Raw genomic sequence first — 19,134 nt, forward strand, 5'->3', positions numbered from 1 at the left:
AAGGATACACAGGCAGACGCTGTTGGAACGTTGCTGGGACCCCAGCTGACTTCATCAAGTTAGCGTCTTTAACTCCGTGTAATTAAAAAGGGGTTGTGAGATTATTGTGATAAACCTTTTTTTTTTTTGGTGATAATATCCTGTTTTTAATTTATAAAACACCGTTATAACCAATGAACAAAGACACAAGTGGTTTTTAAAATAACCGAGAAACAAAACTTCTGTCCCAGAGTTTACCGATAATGTCATACTGACTAGCCGGTGTGTTGGCCCTCATGACGGTGGCATTTCCATGCTGCAGCTTGGGACGGGAGATGAACTCTGGTGGATGCAGCTGGAGGGACTGAAGGACTCTGGCTGAAAGAGCTGAGAGAGGACTGGAATGTTTGCCACAGGTCATCATTGGCGCTTTCTGCTCTTTTGTGTGCAGTCTGCAGAGGAGGTGTGGAATGCAAACTTCATGAGAATAGAAGCAAAGAAAGAAATGAAGGAAAAGAGTAGCTGGGGGTCGCGCGTGTGCGTGCGTGTGCGTGCGTGTGTGTGTGTGTGTGCGAGAGAGAGAGAGAGAGAGAGAAAGAGTAGGGGGGGACAAAACAGAAAAGAATGGGTGCAAAGACTTGGAAGGGTTTGTTGGGGAAAGTGTTTTAGTGGGTAAAACTGTTGCTACAGCTGCAGAGCATGTACACAAAACACAACACAGAGAGTGTTTGGTGACCAGCAACATGGCGAAGATGATCGTGAGGAATTTCTGAGCACAAGCGAATGTCATTCTTCGAAATAGGGAGAGAAGGAGTTACACTGAACTTACGTCATCCCTTTATCCTCAGGCTTAGGAAGATGCTTGGAATAAGTGGTGATAAAGAGCCTCGCTGAAACAACAACATTTTAATGAGACGGTTAATCTAAAGAGGAAGGCAGCTGCGATTGCAGCAGGATATTTCTTCATGGGTAGCGTAAGAGGTGATTCAAAGGTTTCCAGAGAGGGGAAGAGAAAGAGAAGCAACAGTGAGATGTGATCTTGGGCAAACAAAGGACACACGCTGTTATTAAACTGTCTCACCGGATCATTGTTTATGTGGTCCTCATCTGCTACTGCAAGGGTAAAAATGCATTTCATAATGTAAATCTGTGACTTTTCAAGATTACTTTGAAGAAAAAAGGTTTCACGGAAAGCTAGAACCCAATTTCAGATGTCTTACACACACACACACACACACACACACACACGCTTGGAAGTTCAAAGGAATGCTGTTTTGAATCATTTCAGGCTTCACAATTTTTTTTAATTTTTTATTTTTTTTTACCTTAAGCACCTCTGAATATAGGGTGTTTCTAACTAAACCCCCTCACTATTTAGAGATCAAAACACAATCTTGGTGTTTGGTGCTTTGACACAAACTGCAAAGAGGAAGGGGAACAACTGGGGGAGCCTGAGTGCGGTCGCCAGTTGAGCCTCATTTAACAGACCTGGTCCCTAGTTGGGATGTAACTGAGTCTCCCCTCATCTCTCGTGATTAGAATCAACACCATCCCGGTAGATCCCTTCACTGACAAAGTGTACGATTTTTCTCGCGCTCCTATAGTTTTGGAATTTTTTTATTTAAAGTAACCGCGTCTGCATCTGATCTCCACACAGCTTTTTTGATGGCGGGCTCGTTCCTTTCAACACGTATACGGCTCTTTTCAACATCCATCTGGTTAAGGGAACACGCCAACTTTTTTGGGGAAATATTTGCCATCCTTCCCGGAGCAAGACAAGAAGATGGATACCTGTCTATCCTCTGTGAGTGCATTAGGGAGATCAGATCCAGAGGGGCCATCTGACCGCTAGTGAGCTCAGCACAGTGAATGGTAGTGGATGGGTTGGTTAGCAAAAGTCATCAAATACACGAGTTGTTTGCATGTATTAATATAGCGAAGTTTGTGTGTAATGTTGGCTGTGAAATAAAAACTTTCAAGTCTGAGGTTTTTGTCATCTGGTCCAAAGTTCCTCACCTATTTGATGATTTTTGAGTCAAGCATGTTGACACTTCCCATCTTCTACCAATCATCATGCTAAGCCAACTAGCAGTCAGCAAGTCCCTCTGGGTCTCAGCTCCCTGCAGCACACACAGGAGGGGAGAAAGGTATCTCGCTTCTTGTCTGGCTCTGGGGATCATGCCAGCAACTGGGGGGGTTACTTTCAAGAATGCTTCATTGGTCCTCATCCTGGCTGACGCACTCATTTTGCACTCTCAGCCGGGTGAACTTACCTGTTGAGGTTTGATGGAAGCTCAAGAAAACCCGCCGTCTGATGTCTAGATCATCAGCAGTCAGCGGGCAGCACAACTCACTTCTCTCTGGAGGTGCTTTCACAGACCGGGGTTTACCAGCCTCTGTTGGATTAACCTACATTTTACCCCACGAGCAAACAGGCATTTGTTCACGGCCCGTTTTTTTTTTTCTCCTTTTCTTTGTACTTGTTCTCTTGATCAGTTAAAGATGTCAAATTCTTTTCTTTTCTCTGGAAGTTCCTTAGAAAATCCACATTTTACACCATCCTGCACAAAAAAGTTTGTTTTTTTTTTTTTTCACCATGAATGGTCCCACCACAGAGTCGTTCTTCCATCTGGCAAGTATTGCTGACAGATGTCGGGTGTTCCTTAGCATCTTGGCGCACAGAGAACTGGGCTTGTTATCCAAGGTTCATTTAAACTTGGCTATAAATTGTAAATGATAATGGATTAACTGCTGGACTCCACCGCGCGCGCACACACACACACACACACACGCACACACGCACGCACGCACACGCTCACTCGCTCGAAAACCACTAAGTGATAAACACAATCATCTAAAAATCCTCTTTTTTATCTGAAGTTAAAAGTCTATCACAGAATGAGGAATATCATCTGCATCCCGCCATTGTGGACAAGGTTCAAGTACACCAGCTGACATTATTCATTCCCTTTGCTGCTGCTGGTTTCCTAAACAGTGTTTTATAGCTCATTGCTAATTTATAATGATAGCATCTCCTGAATATTTATTATACATATCATTTTTAATTATTATTTATGATGTGTGTGGACTTATGGTTGCAAATCAAATTACTACCTCGGTGACAATAAAGTTTTTACACTTCTACACTGATGTCACCCCCCCCCCAAAAAAAGAAGTGATGATTTGTTGGTTTGCTATTTCATAATACATGAACGAAATTAGAAATTTTCCCCTTCAAACACTCACAAATCAACTTTTGGCACACTCCAGGGTCGTATATCACTAATTCCTGAAACTTCATGCATAATTCCCCTCAATGTTTGCCCGTTGTCCTGTCTGGCATATCTTTACAATCCCTAATATGGTTCATCAGCTCCTCGTGAGGATTATTTAAGGTTCATGATGCCTCAAAGGGCCTAAAATAAGGTGGTGACAGATTACTTGACTTCATGCTCCACCCTCGCAGTGATTAAGAGATAAGAAAAGCTCGCAATGACCTGCAGAGGGGGAGAGAGGAGAGAGAGGAGAGAGAGGAGAGAGAGGAGAGAGAAGAGAGAGAGGAGAGAGAGAGATGCTTCTAATTACCAAACATGTCTGCAATAAACCTCAGACTCCAATACTGAAATCATATTCTATGTTATTGTGAAGATAAAAACAGAGGAGCATGAAACTAAAATACAATTAGCAGCAAAGATAAGATTTTTTTTCTTCATCTACAAAGTCTGTGACAGATTCATCTCTTGCCAAACTTCATCTGTGTTTTTTCTTTTTTCCAACCGCTAATGTATAAATTATTTTCCCACCACATATGGAGCGTGATTTAATGCCTTGGCCCGGCACATGACATGTAAGTGTTTGAAGTGTGTACAAAACGAACTCTGCTATTAGCATATAGCGCCTGTTAGCATGAACTGACTTCATTTTGAACGCTATTTTTATCGGCAAGTCTGTGTTTTACCCCCTCGGAAGAGGATAATCTATGTACTGTATGTATTTATTATTACGATCTGGAACGATGAAACTTCTTCGTCGAAGATAAAATATAATCACGGTCATGTCATGCTGTCATGTTGAGTTCTTCTCTCCTGTGTCCAAAAAATGAATTATCTGTACGCGTCCAGTGGCTGGAAGAAGGTACATAGCACATGCTCTGGTAGTATTTCTCACCCAGAGCTCAGACTATCCACTGGACTCTTGGTAACTATCTGCTAAAAGCTGCTAGGAATGTGGCTCTGACTCTGGCTGGCTAAGCTGGTGCTGAGAGGGGAGCCGCTGGGAGGTCATGGGGTCCTTTGTTTACCTACCAGATCAACCCACTGTGTCCAGTTATCTGGGTGTTAGTGTCAAACCCCCTTCTGTCTCACCCTCCAGTGTTTCTCACTTTTAGTTCCAGTCACTCTTAAATGTACTCTTACTGGGCCTCATTCCTGAAATGTTCTTATGCGCTATTTTGTTCTCATAGGACTCTCTCTCTCTCTCTCTTTATTTTTTTAGCCCTCAATTTAGTCTTATAGTCAGGTAGCAAAGCTTGGAGGCTATTTGTAACTCCTTTCTCTTGACTATCTTGTAGTGCTTGTAATATTAAGGCCTTTACAAGCCTGTGTGATGGAAACAAGAGGTATCAAGGGGTTACAAATAGCCATCAGGCCTTGTTTCCTGTGTGCAAGACTAAACAGAGGGCTAAAAAGTCCTACTGTCCTTGAGGAACAGCTATCTTTTCTCTCTTACGGATTATTCAAACTATCTTTGAACTGTTATTTTTCAAATACATGAAGGATTAATAACATAACTTTCTGTGGATCAATGTTTTGCAGTTTCTAAACATTAAGAAAAGAGTTGTTGGGCGTAACTGATGGAACAGCATTTTTGGATTAAACAGAGAATTGTGTGAGTTTTAATTTGGCCCGTTTCTGACTCATTCTGTGGTTTGACTCACGTCTCCCTTGAGAAATTAAACGTTGGCTCATCGTCTCTGAATGATCTCTGGGATTTCAGCTCCCAGTAACATTACAAGGGCCTGTTTTAGCTTGGACTCTATGAGTGTTATCTTTGATAATTTTCCAGTTAGACGTGTCTTATCTTCCAGCATGTCTCAACTGACTGCTACAGACATCCTTGAATTAATTAAGCTCCTGGCAGGATTGTATTCAACCTCCACAGGTGATCAACTCTGTGTAGTCTTACGTTTTGGCAAACGATTGGGACAGATGTCCCCTGCAGTATTAGGAGGTGACTTGTCACGACTAATTATCTCTGCCTGCTCCTGTCAGCCGCGGCTCTATAAAAAGACTTTCTTGTCTGCGACACTGAATATTATATTCATATCATAGTGTACCTGAAAGAATGTGATTTTAATGTCTTTTGAAAAATATTTTTACTGAAATGCGTGCAAAACGTGTCTGTTTTGTGGAGATAGTTGCGTCCCAGAGGCCTTTTTTTTCTCCACAACCTGGCGTACAGCAGGAAAAGCACACGTGTAATCACTCACGTTAATGAAGGTGTGAGCAGGCGTGCGGCGTGTGAACATGCACAACACAACAGGCCTGGGTTTGTCTGCTCTAAATTGAATGCAGCCATCATAATTCTGAAGCCTGCCAAAAAAACAAAAAAAAAAAAAAGCAAAAAAAAAGCTCATTGTTGGTTGATTTCTATCAGCGCAGTTTACAAGGTGAGAGACCACTAGTGAGAGGCTGTTATATAACAGCTTCTATCCAGGTGGGGCTGCCTCTGAACTCACCAGAGCAGACCAGGCTTGCAAGGTCAGCTAGCATCGACCTCTAACCCAAGGTGATCCGGCCTCCCTCCGGCCCCACGGTGGTCAAGCTGCGGCCTGAAAAAAGCAAGCTGAGATTAGACTGATGGTGAGGACGGCCTACAACAAGCTTCACCCCCTTGAACTGATCGAGGCGCTGTGATGACGAGGTTTATACTTACCTACCTGTGAAGTTCAAAGCTGGGATGTGCTGAATATCCTCCAGCTTCAAACGGTTCAGCCAGAGCTGCTCCTTACCGTCAGATGAAAGTTCAGAGGGATTAATAGCAAGAGGAAAATAAAGAAATAAATACTGAGATACAGCCACTGTGATTACGCAGGCACTGCATTCATCACATACAACATCTGGAGCAGCGCTGGAGGAAACGGGCAGCTTATTTTCTGCTTGAGTCAAACATAAAATCACACTCAGGTAAAAGCATCCACTGGAAACTTGTACTTAATTAAAAATGGAGACTTAATTTGACATGATGCTTGTGTATTCTGGTACTTGGGAGTATTCAGTCTTCAAACCAATGACGTGTAAAGGTTTCCTAGATTATTCTGGCTCAGATGTGACGTCAAATGTGAAAGCACCTCGTCAGGTTTTGCCAAGTTTTCTTTTCATTTCTTTAAATCCAAATTAATACTAGGCTCTGATAAATATGTAATTAAAAAAAAAAGTTTATAAAAAAAAAACGTTCCCTAAAATGCAAATATCCAAATAAAGCACAGATACCTCGACATTGTTCCCCTAAAATAGTTACTTCAGTCATTTCCATCGTCCCAACTCTTCCCTGTTTCCCAGCATCGCCTCTGTGGATAATGACCACGTCTAAGAAGTCAAACCAAACAAATTATCCTGAGTAGGCCCAATAAACCTGATTTATGATTCAGAAAGACGCACCGCGTATCCGTGCGTCCCCGGACACCGTCCTGTGGGAGGGAAGAGGAGGAGGAGGAGGAGGAGGAGGAGGAGAGCAGAGGGAGGGAGTGATGGTGAGAGGGAGAAATTGAATGAGAGCTAAACTGAAAGGGAGCCACCATCAAAACTTCTCCAACAATCCAGCAAGTGGATCTATACCGGCTGGCTTTTCTGCTTTTCAGCCCGCATGGCTGCAGCGTAGCTCCCGCAAACATCACCATTAGTGCAGAGACAAGTTTTTTGTTTTTTTTTTGGTGGCGGTGGCAGAGGGAGGGGGGGTCTCCGCTGGGAAAGATGGAACGTTTATTAAGGACCGGGGCACGCTGGAGGATACCGCTGTTTGCACTCATTCTACTCCACTCAGCGACGACTGCTGGAGCCGGTAAAGTATCGAGATGAACACCTGCACTAACAGATGCAAAACCTCGCTCGTGGTCTCGTCAGCGCCACTTTACGAAAGTTGTCCTAACTTCCTCCAGACTTAATCATCCGTCCATCAGCAGCTGTCAGGTTGAAAGCGTCTCCCTGTCTGTCTGTTTGTCTGCTCGAGGTTCAGTTTTACTCCTGGCTGATGTCCTGGTTTTGAACGTGTGTGTGTGTGTGTGTGTGTGTGTGTGTGTGCGCGTCCGTGCGCGCGCGCATATTTAAGTGATGCTGCCCCGCAGACACAGCCGCTCCAGGCTGGGATTAAAAAAAAAGACACTCAACAACAACTCTAATTACTTTGAGAAGTTTAGAGGAAAGTTTCAATAATTTGAAATCCAGTGTTAAAACTCAGGTCCCAGTTCGGGAGGCGTCCTCCTCCTCCTCCTCCTCCTCCTCCTCCTCGCGCGTCAGGTGTGCGGAACCTTTGGGAAACGCGATGATGTCATGTTTGAGTTTGCTTGTGACCGTCGTCGGTTTACTGTGAAAGAGTTTCGCGTTGGCTTGAGAAAGAGGTGAACGGCTGAACACTGACTTAACGGAGTAGATTAAAATTCCTGTCATGGATCTGTTTAATGTGCCCTCGGCTCACACAGGTCTTAAGCGAGGGCGCTTAGCACTAACACTCTTACTGCCTTAGTAATGGTTATTTTGGCACTCTTGCATATTTGACATGTTTTATTGCAGGATAAGTTCATATTTTAGTAGCCCACCCCGGCTTTGTCCTTCTGGAGTGTGTCATCCCTCAATGGTCCAGATGCAAGAAGTGCAGCTGTGTCCGTCTGTCACTGTGTTGTTCACATTTCCTGCACTTTCAGATTTCTTCCACAAGTGCTGCCTGAGACTTCCTCCTTCTCCTTCTTTTTTTTCTCTTCTCTTTTCTAAAATAGCCAGTAAGAAACAGCTTGTACAAACATGCTGGATGTCATTTTGGGTGTTCTGCCATTAGTCGCCCACACAGGCCTCCTTCCACTGGCAGCGTCCCGGCTGCTGGTAGGAGCGACACACCTCAGCTGTGGAGGTTAACAAGTACCACGCTATCAACGGTGACTCTCCACAGTCAACCACTTTATGGCTGGCACCAACTGCTGGAATGCATTGGCTGAAACAGAGCGATAGCAAAGGGAACCAGCTAACTCACATAATCACATTCAAGTGACAAGGCCGCGAGGGTGTCGACTGCTCCCCGATGAGGGCGTGAGAAGTGAGGCGGAGATGATTTAAAAGCGCGTGGATTTATGGTGCCGCCGATAAGGCAGCTTCACATATGTGCATGGGTTTGATAATGTTTTCAGGTGGGTTTTTTTGTGCATGTGTGTCGCAGTGCAGGACCATTTTCTCCTATGTTTTCTAAGTGTGTTTTAGGGAGACGAGACACTGCCCCGTCATCATGTTTGCTGAGAGGAAGTGCAACACGTCCTCTGTTAGTTTGTGTTAGAATCCTCGGTTCTTTTGCACCAACACATTTGGGGATTTCTTTCTTTTGCATTCAAAGTCTGGGAAATGGGAGTGCTTATTTTTATTTCATAAGCCTTATCTCTTCATTTACATCATTTCCCTCATCTCGGCTTAGCGCCGCCTTTCCCCTGACTGGTTGTATGACAGAGAGGAAATCGTGCATACAGCCCCCTCGCTGTGTCCCGTTTGATCCAGCTTCCTTGCCAATCCGGCACCAGACTCCCAAAGGAGGACAGCCAGCCTTGTTCCCTTTTGATCCACTAACAAATTACTGGCAAATGAAAACAAATGAAGGAGGCAGTTGCATTTGTTGGAAGAGAGAAAATGTCGATTTTTATGCCTTTTGCAGCGCCAGCATCTTCTGTGATATGAGTGTGTGTTTCTCTGATGTACAATAACATAAAAAATCAGAGGTGTCAGAGATGTGGACGTCTGTCCCTTGTTACCCACCCTAACTATGTCTGATCTCAAGCTGCTTCTCTGACTGCTTAGAAGTCCCCCAAGTCTTTAATATGTAGAAATGATGCATAAACTCTTAATAGCGCTGGACTGCAATCTATAATATTAAACACACATCTGGCTGGCAGAAACTCTGTAACCCCCCTCTCCCTCAGGCTTCTGTGTTTCTGATCACTGAATACTTCAAGCAGCTTTCTTTTGGGACTAGTTGGAGATGCTTCCTGTGGAATTGCAATGAGCAGACATCAGAGGGGCTGACTGCTCGGCGACGTCCCTCAACATGTCATCTGCCACTTTATCTCAGTTAGCGAGCCTCAGAAGTTTGTACGTGCTGGAGTTGTCACAGCTTTCCCGACATAGATTTCTGTACTCCGGGAGACAATACACAGACTCGACGCGTAGTTCATCCTCACAGACACCAGGCTGCTGTCATTTAGAGTCCCAATCCCCAAAACCTGGGAACACCGACCCCCGAAGGGTCCGCACATTTGCACCAGGGGGGTCAGCTTCATGAGATCCTTCATCAAGAAGACTCATTCTGCAAGGACTAACTCCTTCTCATCCCCTGACTTTGACCCTCATCCATCTCATGACACATGCCCCAAGGCACCAAGCACTAGCCAATCAGAGGCAGAGTTCGGCTGTGGGTGGGTCTCTGAGGGGTTGTGCACCCAGTCATTTCCTTCTGGGTCAGAAAAGCCCTCCAGCATCCACTATGTTGCCCAACTTGCTCAAAAAAGGTTGAAAAATGCTTGGGCAGCACGGTGGTGCTGTGTTAGCATTGTCGCCTGGAGTTCCCCCTGTTCTGCGTGGGTTCTCTCCAGGTTCTCAGTCTTCCTCCCGCATGTCAGAAACATGCTGGTTAGGTGAATGGAGACTCTGTATGCGCGTGGGCGTGAACACGAGTGTGACTGATCGTCTATCCCTGTATGAGAGCCCTGTGATGGACAGACGACCCGGCCAGGGTGACCCTGCCTCTCGCCTAATGACAGGCTCCACGCTACCATGACATGCGGTATGCATGCGTGTAATGTGGTGATATGCTCTGTTTTGGGACGCTCTCATGCTACATTCCAAGTGATGGCTTGAATGTTATTGAATTGTTCACATTTGCAGTGGTGTTATGTTGCTATGTGTGACCAGATCCACTCACTGTGTACATCTACCTCTTTAAGAGAATAGTGATTGGAAATTGGGTCAATGCTTGGCACGCAGTGGAGATTACAGTTGAGGAATGGGTTCTTCAGAAACGTTCCCCTCATGAGGTCCGGGCCGTTAATGTCCGTGTGTGTTTGTGTGGAGCGTCTACCCGGTCAGGGGCCTTGAGGGGCAGGTGTTTTCTCTATGGGCCCAGCAGCTTTTGGCGTGTTGGCCCATCACACTGTGAACAAACATGAGCAGGACAAACTGTTGAGCTTGGAAAATTCGGTGCTGATGTAATGTGGAGGGAAATCTGTAACAGAATTCCACCAGAATCCTTCAGCTGTAATAGAAAATAAATAGAATAAGTCACAGTGATCATGAGCCTAAGCAACTGGACGCATCCACTGACCCACATTAGCCCTCCCAGCACGCTACATTGCATGTGAAATTGTACTTGTGCTCGCTCCAATTTTGACCTTTTCGTATTTGCGTCTTTTTAATCATGCAGTATTTGATATTACATTCGTTTAATTTTAAGTTGTGATTAATTATATGGTTATTCACGCCATCTTTTTTTTTTTTTTTTTTTTTGCATAACAAGTAAGGCGATACGGCAGAAGCAAAACCTGGCTCGTTTGTCAAATGAAGTCATGTGTAAAATTCTCGAATGTACTACACAAACATGTAAGACAAGTACATCCATTAATTATGACAAGGAAATGCACGGATTACAGGGGCTGGCTGAGTTAAATATAGCGCCTGCGTTTGTGCAGCTGACAGCCATCTTTGATGTGACGCATCATACATAATATAATCAACTCAGAGGCATGTTGAGTTCAGACGTCGTCACGCGCGTCCCATTTATCACCACGATCAGCGAGGGCCGGTTGGTGTCCCTCCAGCCGTTCGAATCCAAATACTACCACGGTCACATGATGCGTACCACATGCGTGAGATCTTAAAATGAACAAATAATCAAACGCAATTTCTGCAAGGGTTTGTTGAGATCTTAAGCAAAGAGCATCACCTCCAACAGACGACTAGTGTTTCTGGCTGCAGTAAATAAAAACCAGTAAGCTGAACAAGAACATTCCTGTTAATGGCCAAGTCATCAAACTCCACAGCGTTTGAGTTGCGGTTGGGTCATATGGTCATCACCTGGCTTCACTGGCTGCCCTGTAACTCCCTGAGTCTAAATTCTAGTTGTGTGATATTAATAACGTGGTCAAGGCTGCGTGTTTGAAACTGAGACGTGGCTTGATGAAAGCTTTCACAATAACTTTCATTGTCTTCCAGTGATATTCTTGACTCTATTGCGCGTACAAGTGAGAAAATGAAACATGTTGATTCATTTTCTGGTATAAACTGGTATTTACGGCTGGTGAACAGGTGCTAGAAGATTTCCTTTAAAAGGTTGTCTTTTTCATTTTTTACATGAAAAAAAACATTTGGTGGTTTAAAAACAACATTGCCATTAAGAATGCAAGAACCTTTTTTACATTACTTAAAAAATTCTGCAAAACAAGACAGAAAAGGTTGGGATTCATTGCCAGGATCTTTTTTTTTTTTTTTTTTTTTTTAAATTTTGAAAACAGGTGCAAACATTTAGTTTTTGGCTTTTGAATCTATTTTGTTGTTGTTGTTGCTGCTGCTGCTGAGGCTGTTTATTGTTCCAGTACTCATTTCAGCCACAAGAGGCTGAAGGCTGAGACTCACCACTTGCCTAAATAGGACTACATGTTTTCAGATTTTCCTCCAGGGACGTGGATCAAAAAACGCTGACTCTAACCTTGAACCCTGAGAACGATTAGCCCGTCAAAACCTGTCATAAACACGGGAGAGAAAACTATTAAGCTGAGACAAGTTGTTTTTTTTTTCTTCAATTGCCTTGCAGGGCTTCCGTACACATCCAATCAGAATATGTTAAAAAAAAAAAAAAATCTCAGGAGTTGCACAACATCACTCGCTCAATGTTAACTGGAAGCAGACCCAACCACAGAACCCGGTGTGATAATTATCTCTGCTTCTCAGTTTGCATTCTTCCAGGAAACAATCAGCTTTATTTCTATGTTAAATCTGATATCTCTGATATGCTGGTGCACAAGTGAGGAACGTTCGAGGGACGAATTCCCAGGGAATCCGAGAGATGTTGACAGTGTTTTGCTGTGTCTTATCAGCCCAGTGTGCTATCAGTCTGTCTATCTTATCCGGCTGTGTGCGAGTTTAAATTTTCATCTCGTCATTATCTCACCATACCTCATCTTGTTGCTGTCCTCACACGGCCCTGACCCAAAACAAAGGGTCACACTCTGCTAATTAGATTAAGGCGATTCTTCACGGGCCAGCCTGGGAGAAACTGTGTGTGGCTTCATTCACCTACCCTCCCTGAATCTGTCCCGATTCTCTAATGATTCATTACCATCTGCTTTACAGCCTGGATTGTTCCAAAGAAATACTCATGTTAAGCACCTTGTCATCGAGACATCATGCATAGATATTTTTGAAATTGTGATTCCAAGTTCAAATGTCAGTCTTTCCCCTCCACTCATCTCAGGGTGCGGCCCAACACACTATGGGAAATTCTCATTGCCCAGATTCATTCTGGCTTCATTTCTTGTTAAAATTCCCCAGTTCCCAGATGCAATAGTTTTTGACAGTGTAGCATTGTGTGAGTGCAAGTGGTATTTTCAAGCTGAACTGGGAGTGTAGGTGGTGTGAGTCATGAAGAATGTCTTTGGAGACGTTTGCTCTAGAAACACAGGGAACACATTATGCCCATGTATGTCTGCGGCGGTGGTGCGTTGTACGGCCGCGGGGCACGGAGGGGCTGTGTCAAGTGTCACACAGGCAGAGACGATACACAGATGTGGACCATTTGGTGGCATTTCTGAGAGATAGAGCAGGATCTGTTAGATGGACTCGCTCTTTCCTGTCTGGACAAGTGCGGACAGCACCACTGCTGGGCAAATAAGGGTTGTCCCGTGAAGAAAAGCAAGCCAGAAATATATAAGGAGAACGTGTGCACTTTTGGATTGTTATTCTCATGCATCAAATTCTATACAGTCTGCTATTATTGTTCTGCCAGAATTGCCAGATGTCTGCAGAAAGGCTGCATGTTTCAGCCTCTTCCCATGTACTCTGACCTCTTTGTGTGATTGGAAAACACTCTGAGTCATCAGTCCTCAGTGATTCCATGATGCTATTTTAAAAATGTTGAGCCATAGTTTTCTGTGTTTGGGACAATGCGCTCGATACAGAGCAAGCGAGGTCTGTCATCAAAATATTCTTCAAGATCTTAATCTAACACTCAAATTTCTTAAAAGACAACATGATTTGACTGGTGAGACATGAATAAATCCCCAAAACGTAATGAGATGCAAGCAAAGCCTGCGCTGACAGTCAGTGCTGCAGGACAGGGAGAAAACTGCAGGATGTGGAGCAGCTCAAAGTGACAAAACTGCATCCAAGGAATGAACTGAAATGGTGAAATAGGGGATGTTCCCCCAAAAACGTGGTAGTGCTTTATGTGGGTCACGCTCGTATCCAACTGTCTGGTTGCATCCAGCACGGGTCTTTCCTGTGTCCAGCTTGCCAAACTTGTCCCAGAGTTTTTCTTTTGCACACTTGGGATGCATATTCTTCCCTGCATGTTTAACTGACAGATCATTTTGAAAGTGGATTCTTTTTTTCTTTTTCTTTTTTCTTGGAGAGGGAGGAATTTCTGCCGTCTTCTTCCAGATTTCCCCCTGTAGCACTGTTTCACATTTTGACTTTGTTATCTCTCGAGTGTCAGAGGTCAACAGTCTCCTGTCAGTCAATAGCTGGAGCATGTTTAGATTTGGGCAACACTTATCCTCCAAACTCAAAACATTTGAGGCAGAAAGCTACAGAGACGGTCGTGCTGAAAAGTTGATGGCGTCGGTTCATTTAAAGGCTGTTTTGTCAGGATGTGTTCTGGACGTGCTGGCAGACGGGCTACACTTAAATTTACAAAATTATTCAGAATGTTGCTCTAAACATCACAAGCCTCCTCCCTGAGTATGAATATGGATCAGAGATCATGAAAGATGGAAACGTAGATGGATGAATAAACAGATGGAGTTAGACTTAGAGGCAGATGGTGATGTTGTTGGCTACTAACACCCAAAGAGCCATCATAGAGCTACAAGGAGCAAACTGGGGATCAGAATGACAGAAATACCTGCTGGAGGAAGGAGTAGGACCCCAACAAGCTGAGGCAGAAATGCAGACGCTTGTGTATTTGAACATGATGGAGCTTTTAGCGGTGGGAATAAAGGACAGCTCTGGCAGCTGATTAGGGCATTGGAGGATGCGGCTAGACTTACTTTTCAGAGATATTTGGTTGGCATTTATTGAAATGGGGCTGTAAAAGCGAGTCACCCGCAGTCACGGCCTTACCTTAAGATGTGGGTCAGCGCATCTTCCATGCAGAGAAGATGAGATCAGCAGAAGCTCTGATGCTCAGCGTTGCACTGTGAAGGTCAAGATTTGAAGAAATGGTCATTTCCTTTCACACCCAACAAACGGGCAGTTAGAAAAAAAACAAATATCCCTTTACATGTTGCTTAACTGTCACCGTCAAGAGTCCCCCCCCCCCCCCTTTATCCCTACACATTCCATGCAGCATCGCAGATCAGCTGCAGTGACAGAGCGCTGCCTTTGCTTAGGAATATGACAGAAATTCCACAGCTGAAAACTGCACAACCAGAAGAAAAGAGCTGTCTGACCATGAAAGTAAAGCTGGAAATATTACAAATATACTGCACACGTACTTTAACGTTGATGTTTTTCTGCGTGCATTTATTTGGTGGATAAAATCAGTTCTTTTTTTCAGGAGTTGCCCGTCTGAAGCAGCTCTACACCAGGCTGTTCCACTCGTTCCTCTGCTGTCACCCTGCTGGATGTTTTTGTTTTCCCACACAGCCGAGGTTTTTTTTTTTGTGTTGAGGACCAAAATAAATATATATTAGGGTTTTCTTTTACCTGGACATCGTTCAAGATGACGAAGCCTCAGAATTGACCAGAAAATGTCAAACTTTTTTTTTTATTTCATCAGAGTTCCATATATCCCAAAACCCAGAAAGGCCTCCTCGGAGGACAGAGGAGATTATATTTTAATAAAACATCAGCTGTTGTAAACTTGCTGATACACTGATGTCCAATAATGTCTGAATCATGTCAGTTCCCTTCTTCTCTAACCAAGTTTGGCTGTTGTAAAGTTAATGACGACTTCTCCTTGGCAATTACGCAGTTTGCGGCTCACTGTAACGATGGAAGCATCTGATCTGCAAACCCTCCTAAATCACTTTTGTGGGAGAACATTTACTGGTACCACTTCCACATCAGCATGAGGTTTCACTTGTTAGAAGCCAGAAACTTCTGCAATTATTTAATTTACACAGCTTTTTTTTTTTTTTTTTTTAATGACTGTGGTGTTAAATTCAAAATTGAAGCCCTGAGGTGGCCATAGATTTGTTTCTTGTGTTTTCGATGGCTCAAGCCAGGCTGTACTTCGCAGCTTAACCTATTTACAGAGCAGTTGTTATGCGAGGGCACTGAGAGGGTGAGCTCTCAAAACCGATTTAGAAATAAACGACCTCTCCTATGCAAATAAATAATGCCATAAAATGCAATGCTGTGCTATTCTGCAAGCATTATGTGGGCAATGGTAAACTCTCTCCACGTTTAATTAATGAGCAGAATAAGAGGCAAGGCGGGGGGTGGAGTGGGGGGGGGGGTCTATAGGAGGCAATTTGGTTTCGGATCCTCATTTCGGATGCTTGGAATGCTAAGCACTGAGTCGCCCGGTACAAGCTCTCTCCAGCAGCTGGTGGGAGACCAGCTGCTCGCAAAGCTCTGATCCCAACGCTGACGGCAACACTTTATCAGCAGAACATCTAATAACACCAGCAGCAGACTGCAAATAAAAAAATAAATAAATGAGAGCGCCATCTATGGGGGGGGGGGGTTGCAATGCTCATTGAGATTAAGGAAAATCATCATAATACTGCATAGATTTATATATTTAAGCACCATCCTAATGACCCAAGTTAACGATTCACCAAAATGTTTTGATCTGCAGGAGAAAAAAAGCCTGAAGGCTTCGCCACCAAACGAGCTGGCCTGTCATGACAGACGCTTTCACGAATCAGAGCTTACTTGTGCCAGTCCAGGGTTGTGACGAACACGATGAGGACATGCTCGCTGGTGCAGAGTTTGCAGATGTCAGCTGTCAGGTGTGCTGGAGGAGGATTATGGGTGGGGCTGTGTACCACCCCTATCCTATAATAACACCCGCAGACGCCTGGCCACCTGCCGCCGCAACTCCCTGGAGTTGGTCTCTTCCGACTCTTAGGAAGCAGGAAACCTCCCTGCTTTTAAGAGCAGCTTCCAGCCGTACTAAACCCTGCTCTTCAGCTGGGTAACAACCTGCACTTAACCGAGCGAGACAACAAAGGGCTGTCACTGCAGCATAATTTACTGCAAGGTTGACAACACAGCGTGCTGTCAGCTCCACCCAATATAACACTGGAATTATAACAGGAATTTTACAGGCGGCAGGGCGTTGTGCTTCTATAAAATCATTTCTTTTCCTAAGACACCGGCTAAGCTCCAGTTTGTGAGCATGAAATGATCAACTACGCCATTTTTCTCCCCTTCTTCAACTGTTTTGTCTTTCTCTTCGTTCCCAGCTGATCCCGTTGATGTTTTGCACGTGCTGGAGCTGTCAGAGAACATGGAGGGGGTGGCCCTGAACACTGGTCTCTGCAGAAGCAGGAAAGGGATGGAGGAAGCTGACCTGGCCTTCAAAATAGACAAAAAGATTCAGCTCAGTGCTCCTACCAAACAGCTGTTCCCTGGTACTGGTATATCTACACTGTAGCATTTCACATACTGTAGGAAATACTTAAGGTTTTCCAGAAATGCACTCAGAAGCGTCCTATTTCCTCCTCTCAGAATAACCTTTCAGAAATCTGACTTTGAACTTCCTTTCCCTCTCCTGGCGAGGGCTCCCTGCTTTCATGGGTTATATTTTTCATCATTATTATCTTTACTCAGGTCTCTCTGTGACAGCGGGAGGTGCCTGCATGTTATAAAAAAAACGTCTGCTTCCATGCTGGGTTCTTTCCTGAATGCCTTAACAGCCTCTCGCATCTCCTCAAACAGATTCAAAATTTCCGGTGAATTTCTCCCTGATGGCTGCCGTGCGGGCTAAAAAGGGCTCGCAGTTTTTCCTGCTGTCAGTGTACGACGACCAGGGGGTGCAGCAGCTGGGGCTGGAAGTGGGCCGGTCGCCTGTCTTCCTGTACGAGGACCAGCACGGGCAGCCCACACCTGACATGTACCCCACCTTCCAGAAGATCAACCTGGCTGATGGGAAGTGGGTAACACCTCCGCCAGACCACACATGATTAAATATGAACATACAGCCCTCTGTATTCGTGACTGTATAAAAAAGAGAATAGTGAAGATAGGGGACTTTTGCTGTGATCGTTCCGGTAATATTGGTTAAATTAAGGGGACAGTTGTGGGTTTTTTAAAACAAAAACTCACAGTTGGACATGGGAATCAAACCCTGGTCTCCCTTGGTGACATCTCTGATGTTTGTGTGACCCATCCGTCAACCTGAGCTTTTTTGTTTTTAAATACTATTTACAGACTCTCGCCAGGAAATCCCCACATTTTACAAATGGGGGGGAAAAAAATGCTAAGTTGCTAGAAACCAGAACAATATTAAGGAAGTTCGCACACTTGGGTCCTATTTCAGGTTTTAATTCGCTGCCAAGATGACGAAGGTTGTATGACTGAAAGCTTGGCAGTAAATTTAAATCTGAACCTTCTAATGGACCTTCTTGTTTCTCTGGTTATCTTTCCTATATGGCAGCTAGAGGGCGTCTCTATTCAACAACTGTGCAGGTTCGAAACTGCTGCGACAGGGGTCCCTAGAGGTCGCAGTTTGAGTTGGTGAGGCACCGACCAAACTTCTGTACAGGAAAGTTAGAGTGAGAAGAGGCTGATAAGGTTCTGTGTAGTAACTGCATATTTACTTAACTTACCCGAGCCATGAACTTTGAGGCGGGACTCACATTCCCACAGTTTGATTAATTCATCTCTCTTTGTGTGCCGGGCCTTGAGTAACCTTAAAGAGAATAAGTGAAGTACCTCAAGGTAGGTGTTGCTACGCTGGGCAGTTATTTCAGGCTAACGAGAGCAGGCTCCAGGCAAGTAACATATCATCACCTTCAAAGGTTACCAGGAGAGAAATCTGCATGCGCAAAAATTAGATTTGATCAAATGAAAGAAATGTTGTCAAGGTTGAGGTTCATCAAATATTGAGCTCAGCTGAAATCAGTCGACTCGTTCCCGTTGAAACCCAGAGCCTCAACTGCATCGGTGCAACAACAAAATGTAGCATATAAGCATGTTATTATTTGTCATATTGATGCGATCTTTAGTGCATTTTTCTCTCTGTTCCTGGACTAAGACTCTCGTGCAGTGATTGCATGAAACCTCCCCTTAAGTCCTCCCTTTAAGCTTGAAATGTCCCTTAATTCTCACGCCTTCTTTCTTTGCTCTTTCAGATGGCATCGGATAGCCTACAGCGTGCAGGACAAGACTGTGACCCTCTTCCTGGACTGTCAGAAAGTGAAAACCCTGGAGCTTCCACGAGGAGACGCCGCCGCCGTCAGCACAGAGGGGGTCACCGTCTTTGGGGCTCGGCTGCTAGATGAAGCCGTATTTGAGGTAGGACGTTTCTGTACGTGCGGAAGCTTGTGTTTGCCGACAAGTTTCAAAGGGTCTGGGATTTGGCAACACTAGACGCCACAAAGATGACGACTTCACGAATTTGTCACCGACAATCAAATACCGTACGACAAAGTTGCTGGAAAAGCCACAATCCTGACGACGTCATGTTGTGATTCCAACATCTGGAACTCAGCACCGTGACTGGTCAGTTTTTGCCCGTTTCGTT

At 44.5% G+C, this 19,134-nt stretch overlaps 2 protein-coding genes across 3 annotated transcripts in view; one reads left to right on the forward strand and one right to left on the reverse strand.

Annotated features, from left to right (window-relative positions):
* Positions 1 to 10,223, reverse strand: part of LOC147244810 (uncharacterized) — a 10,966-nt gene extending 743 nt beyond the window's left edge. Inside the window, exons 1-5 of one of the 2 annotated variants that reach the window (XM_086185478.1) lie at positions 10,163 to 10,223; positions 5,914 to 5,984; positions 5,717 to 5,809; positions 809 to 869; positions 256 to 431 (exon numbers count right to left, since the gene is read on the reverse strand). In XM_086185478.1, the coding sequence (XP_086041604.1) occupies positions 256 to 431; positions 809 to 869; positions 5,717 to 5,750 (271 nt within the window). In that variant the 5' untranslated portion in view covers positions 5,751 to 5,809; positions 5,914 to 5,984; positions 10,163 to 10,223. Of the gene's footprint in view, positions 1 to 255; positions 432 to 808; positions 870 to 5,716; positions 5,810 to 5,913; positions 6,254 to 10,162 lie in introns of those variants that run through there. The other variant, XM_086185479.1, reaches the window with a different exon arrangement.
* The window catches only part of col5a3a (collagen, type V, alpha 3a), a 52,578-nt gene continuing 40,168 nt past the window's right edge, over positions 6,725 to 19,134 (forward strand). The window contains exons 1-4 of the mRNA XM_086185473.1: positions 6,725 to 7,038; positions 16,853 to 17,020; positions 17,328 to 17,541; positions 18,743 to 18,905. Of these exons, the coding sequence (XP_086041599.1) occupies positions 6,951 to 7,038; positions 16,853 to 17,020; positions 17,328 to 17,541; positions 18,743 to 18,905 (633 nt within the window). The 5' untranslated portion in view covers positions 6,725 to 6,950. The remainder of the gene's footprint in view (positions 7,039 to 16,852; positions 17,021 to 17,327; positions 17,542 to 18,742; positions 18,906 to 19,134) is intronic.

The sequence above is a fragment of the Aulostomus chinensis genome, chromosome 18 (genome assembly GCF_037954235.1).
Source record: "Aulostomus chinensis isolate RoL2024-O1b breed Wild chromosome 18, RoL_Achi_v1.0, whole genome shotgun sequence".
NCBI lineage: Eukaryota > Metazoa > Chordata > Actinopteri > Syngnathiformes > Aulostomidae > Aulostomus > Aulostomus chinensis.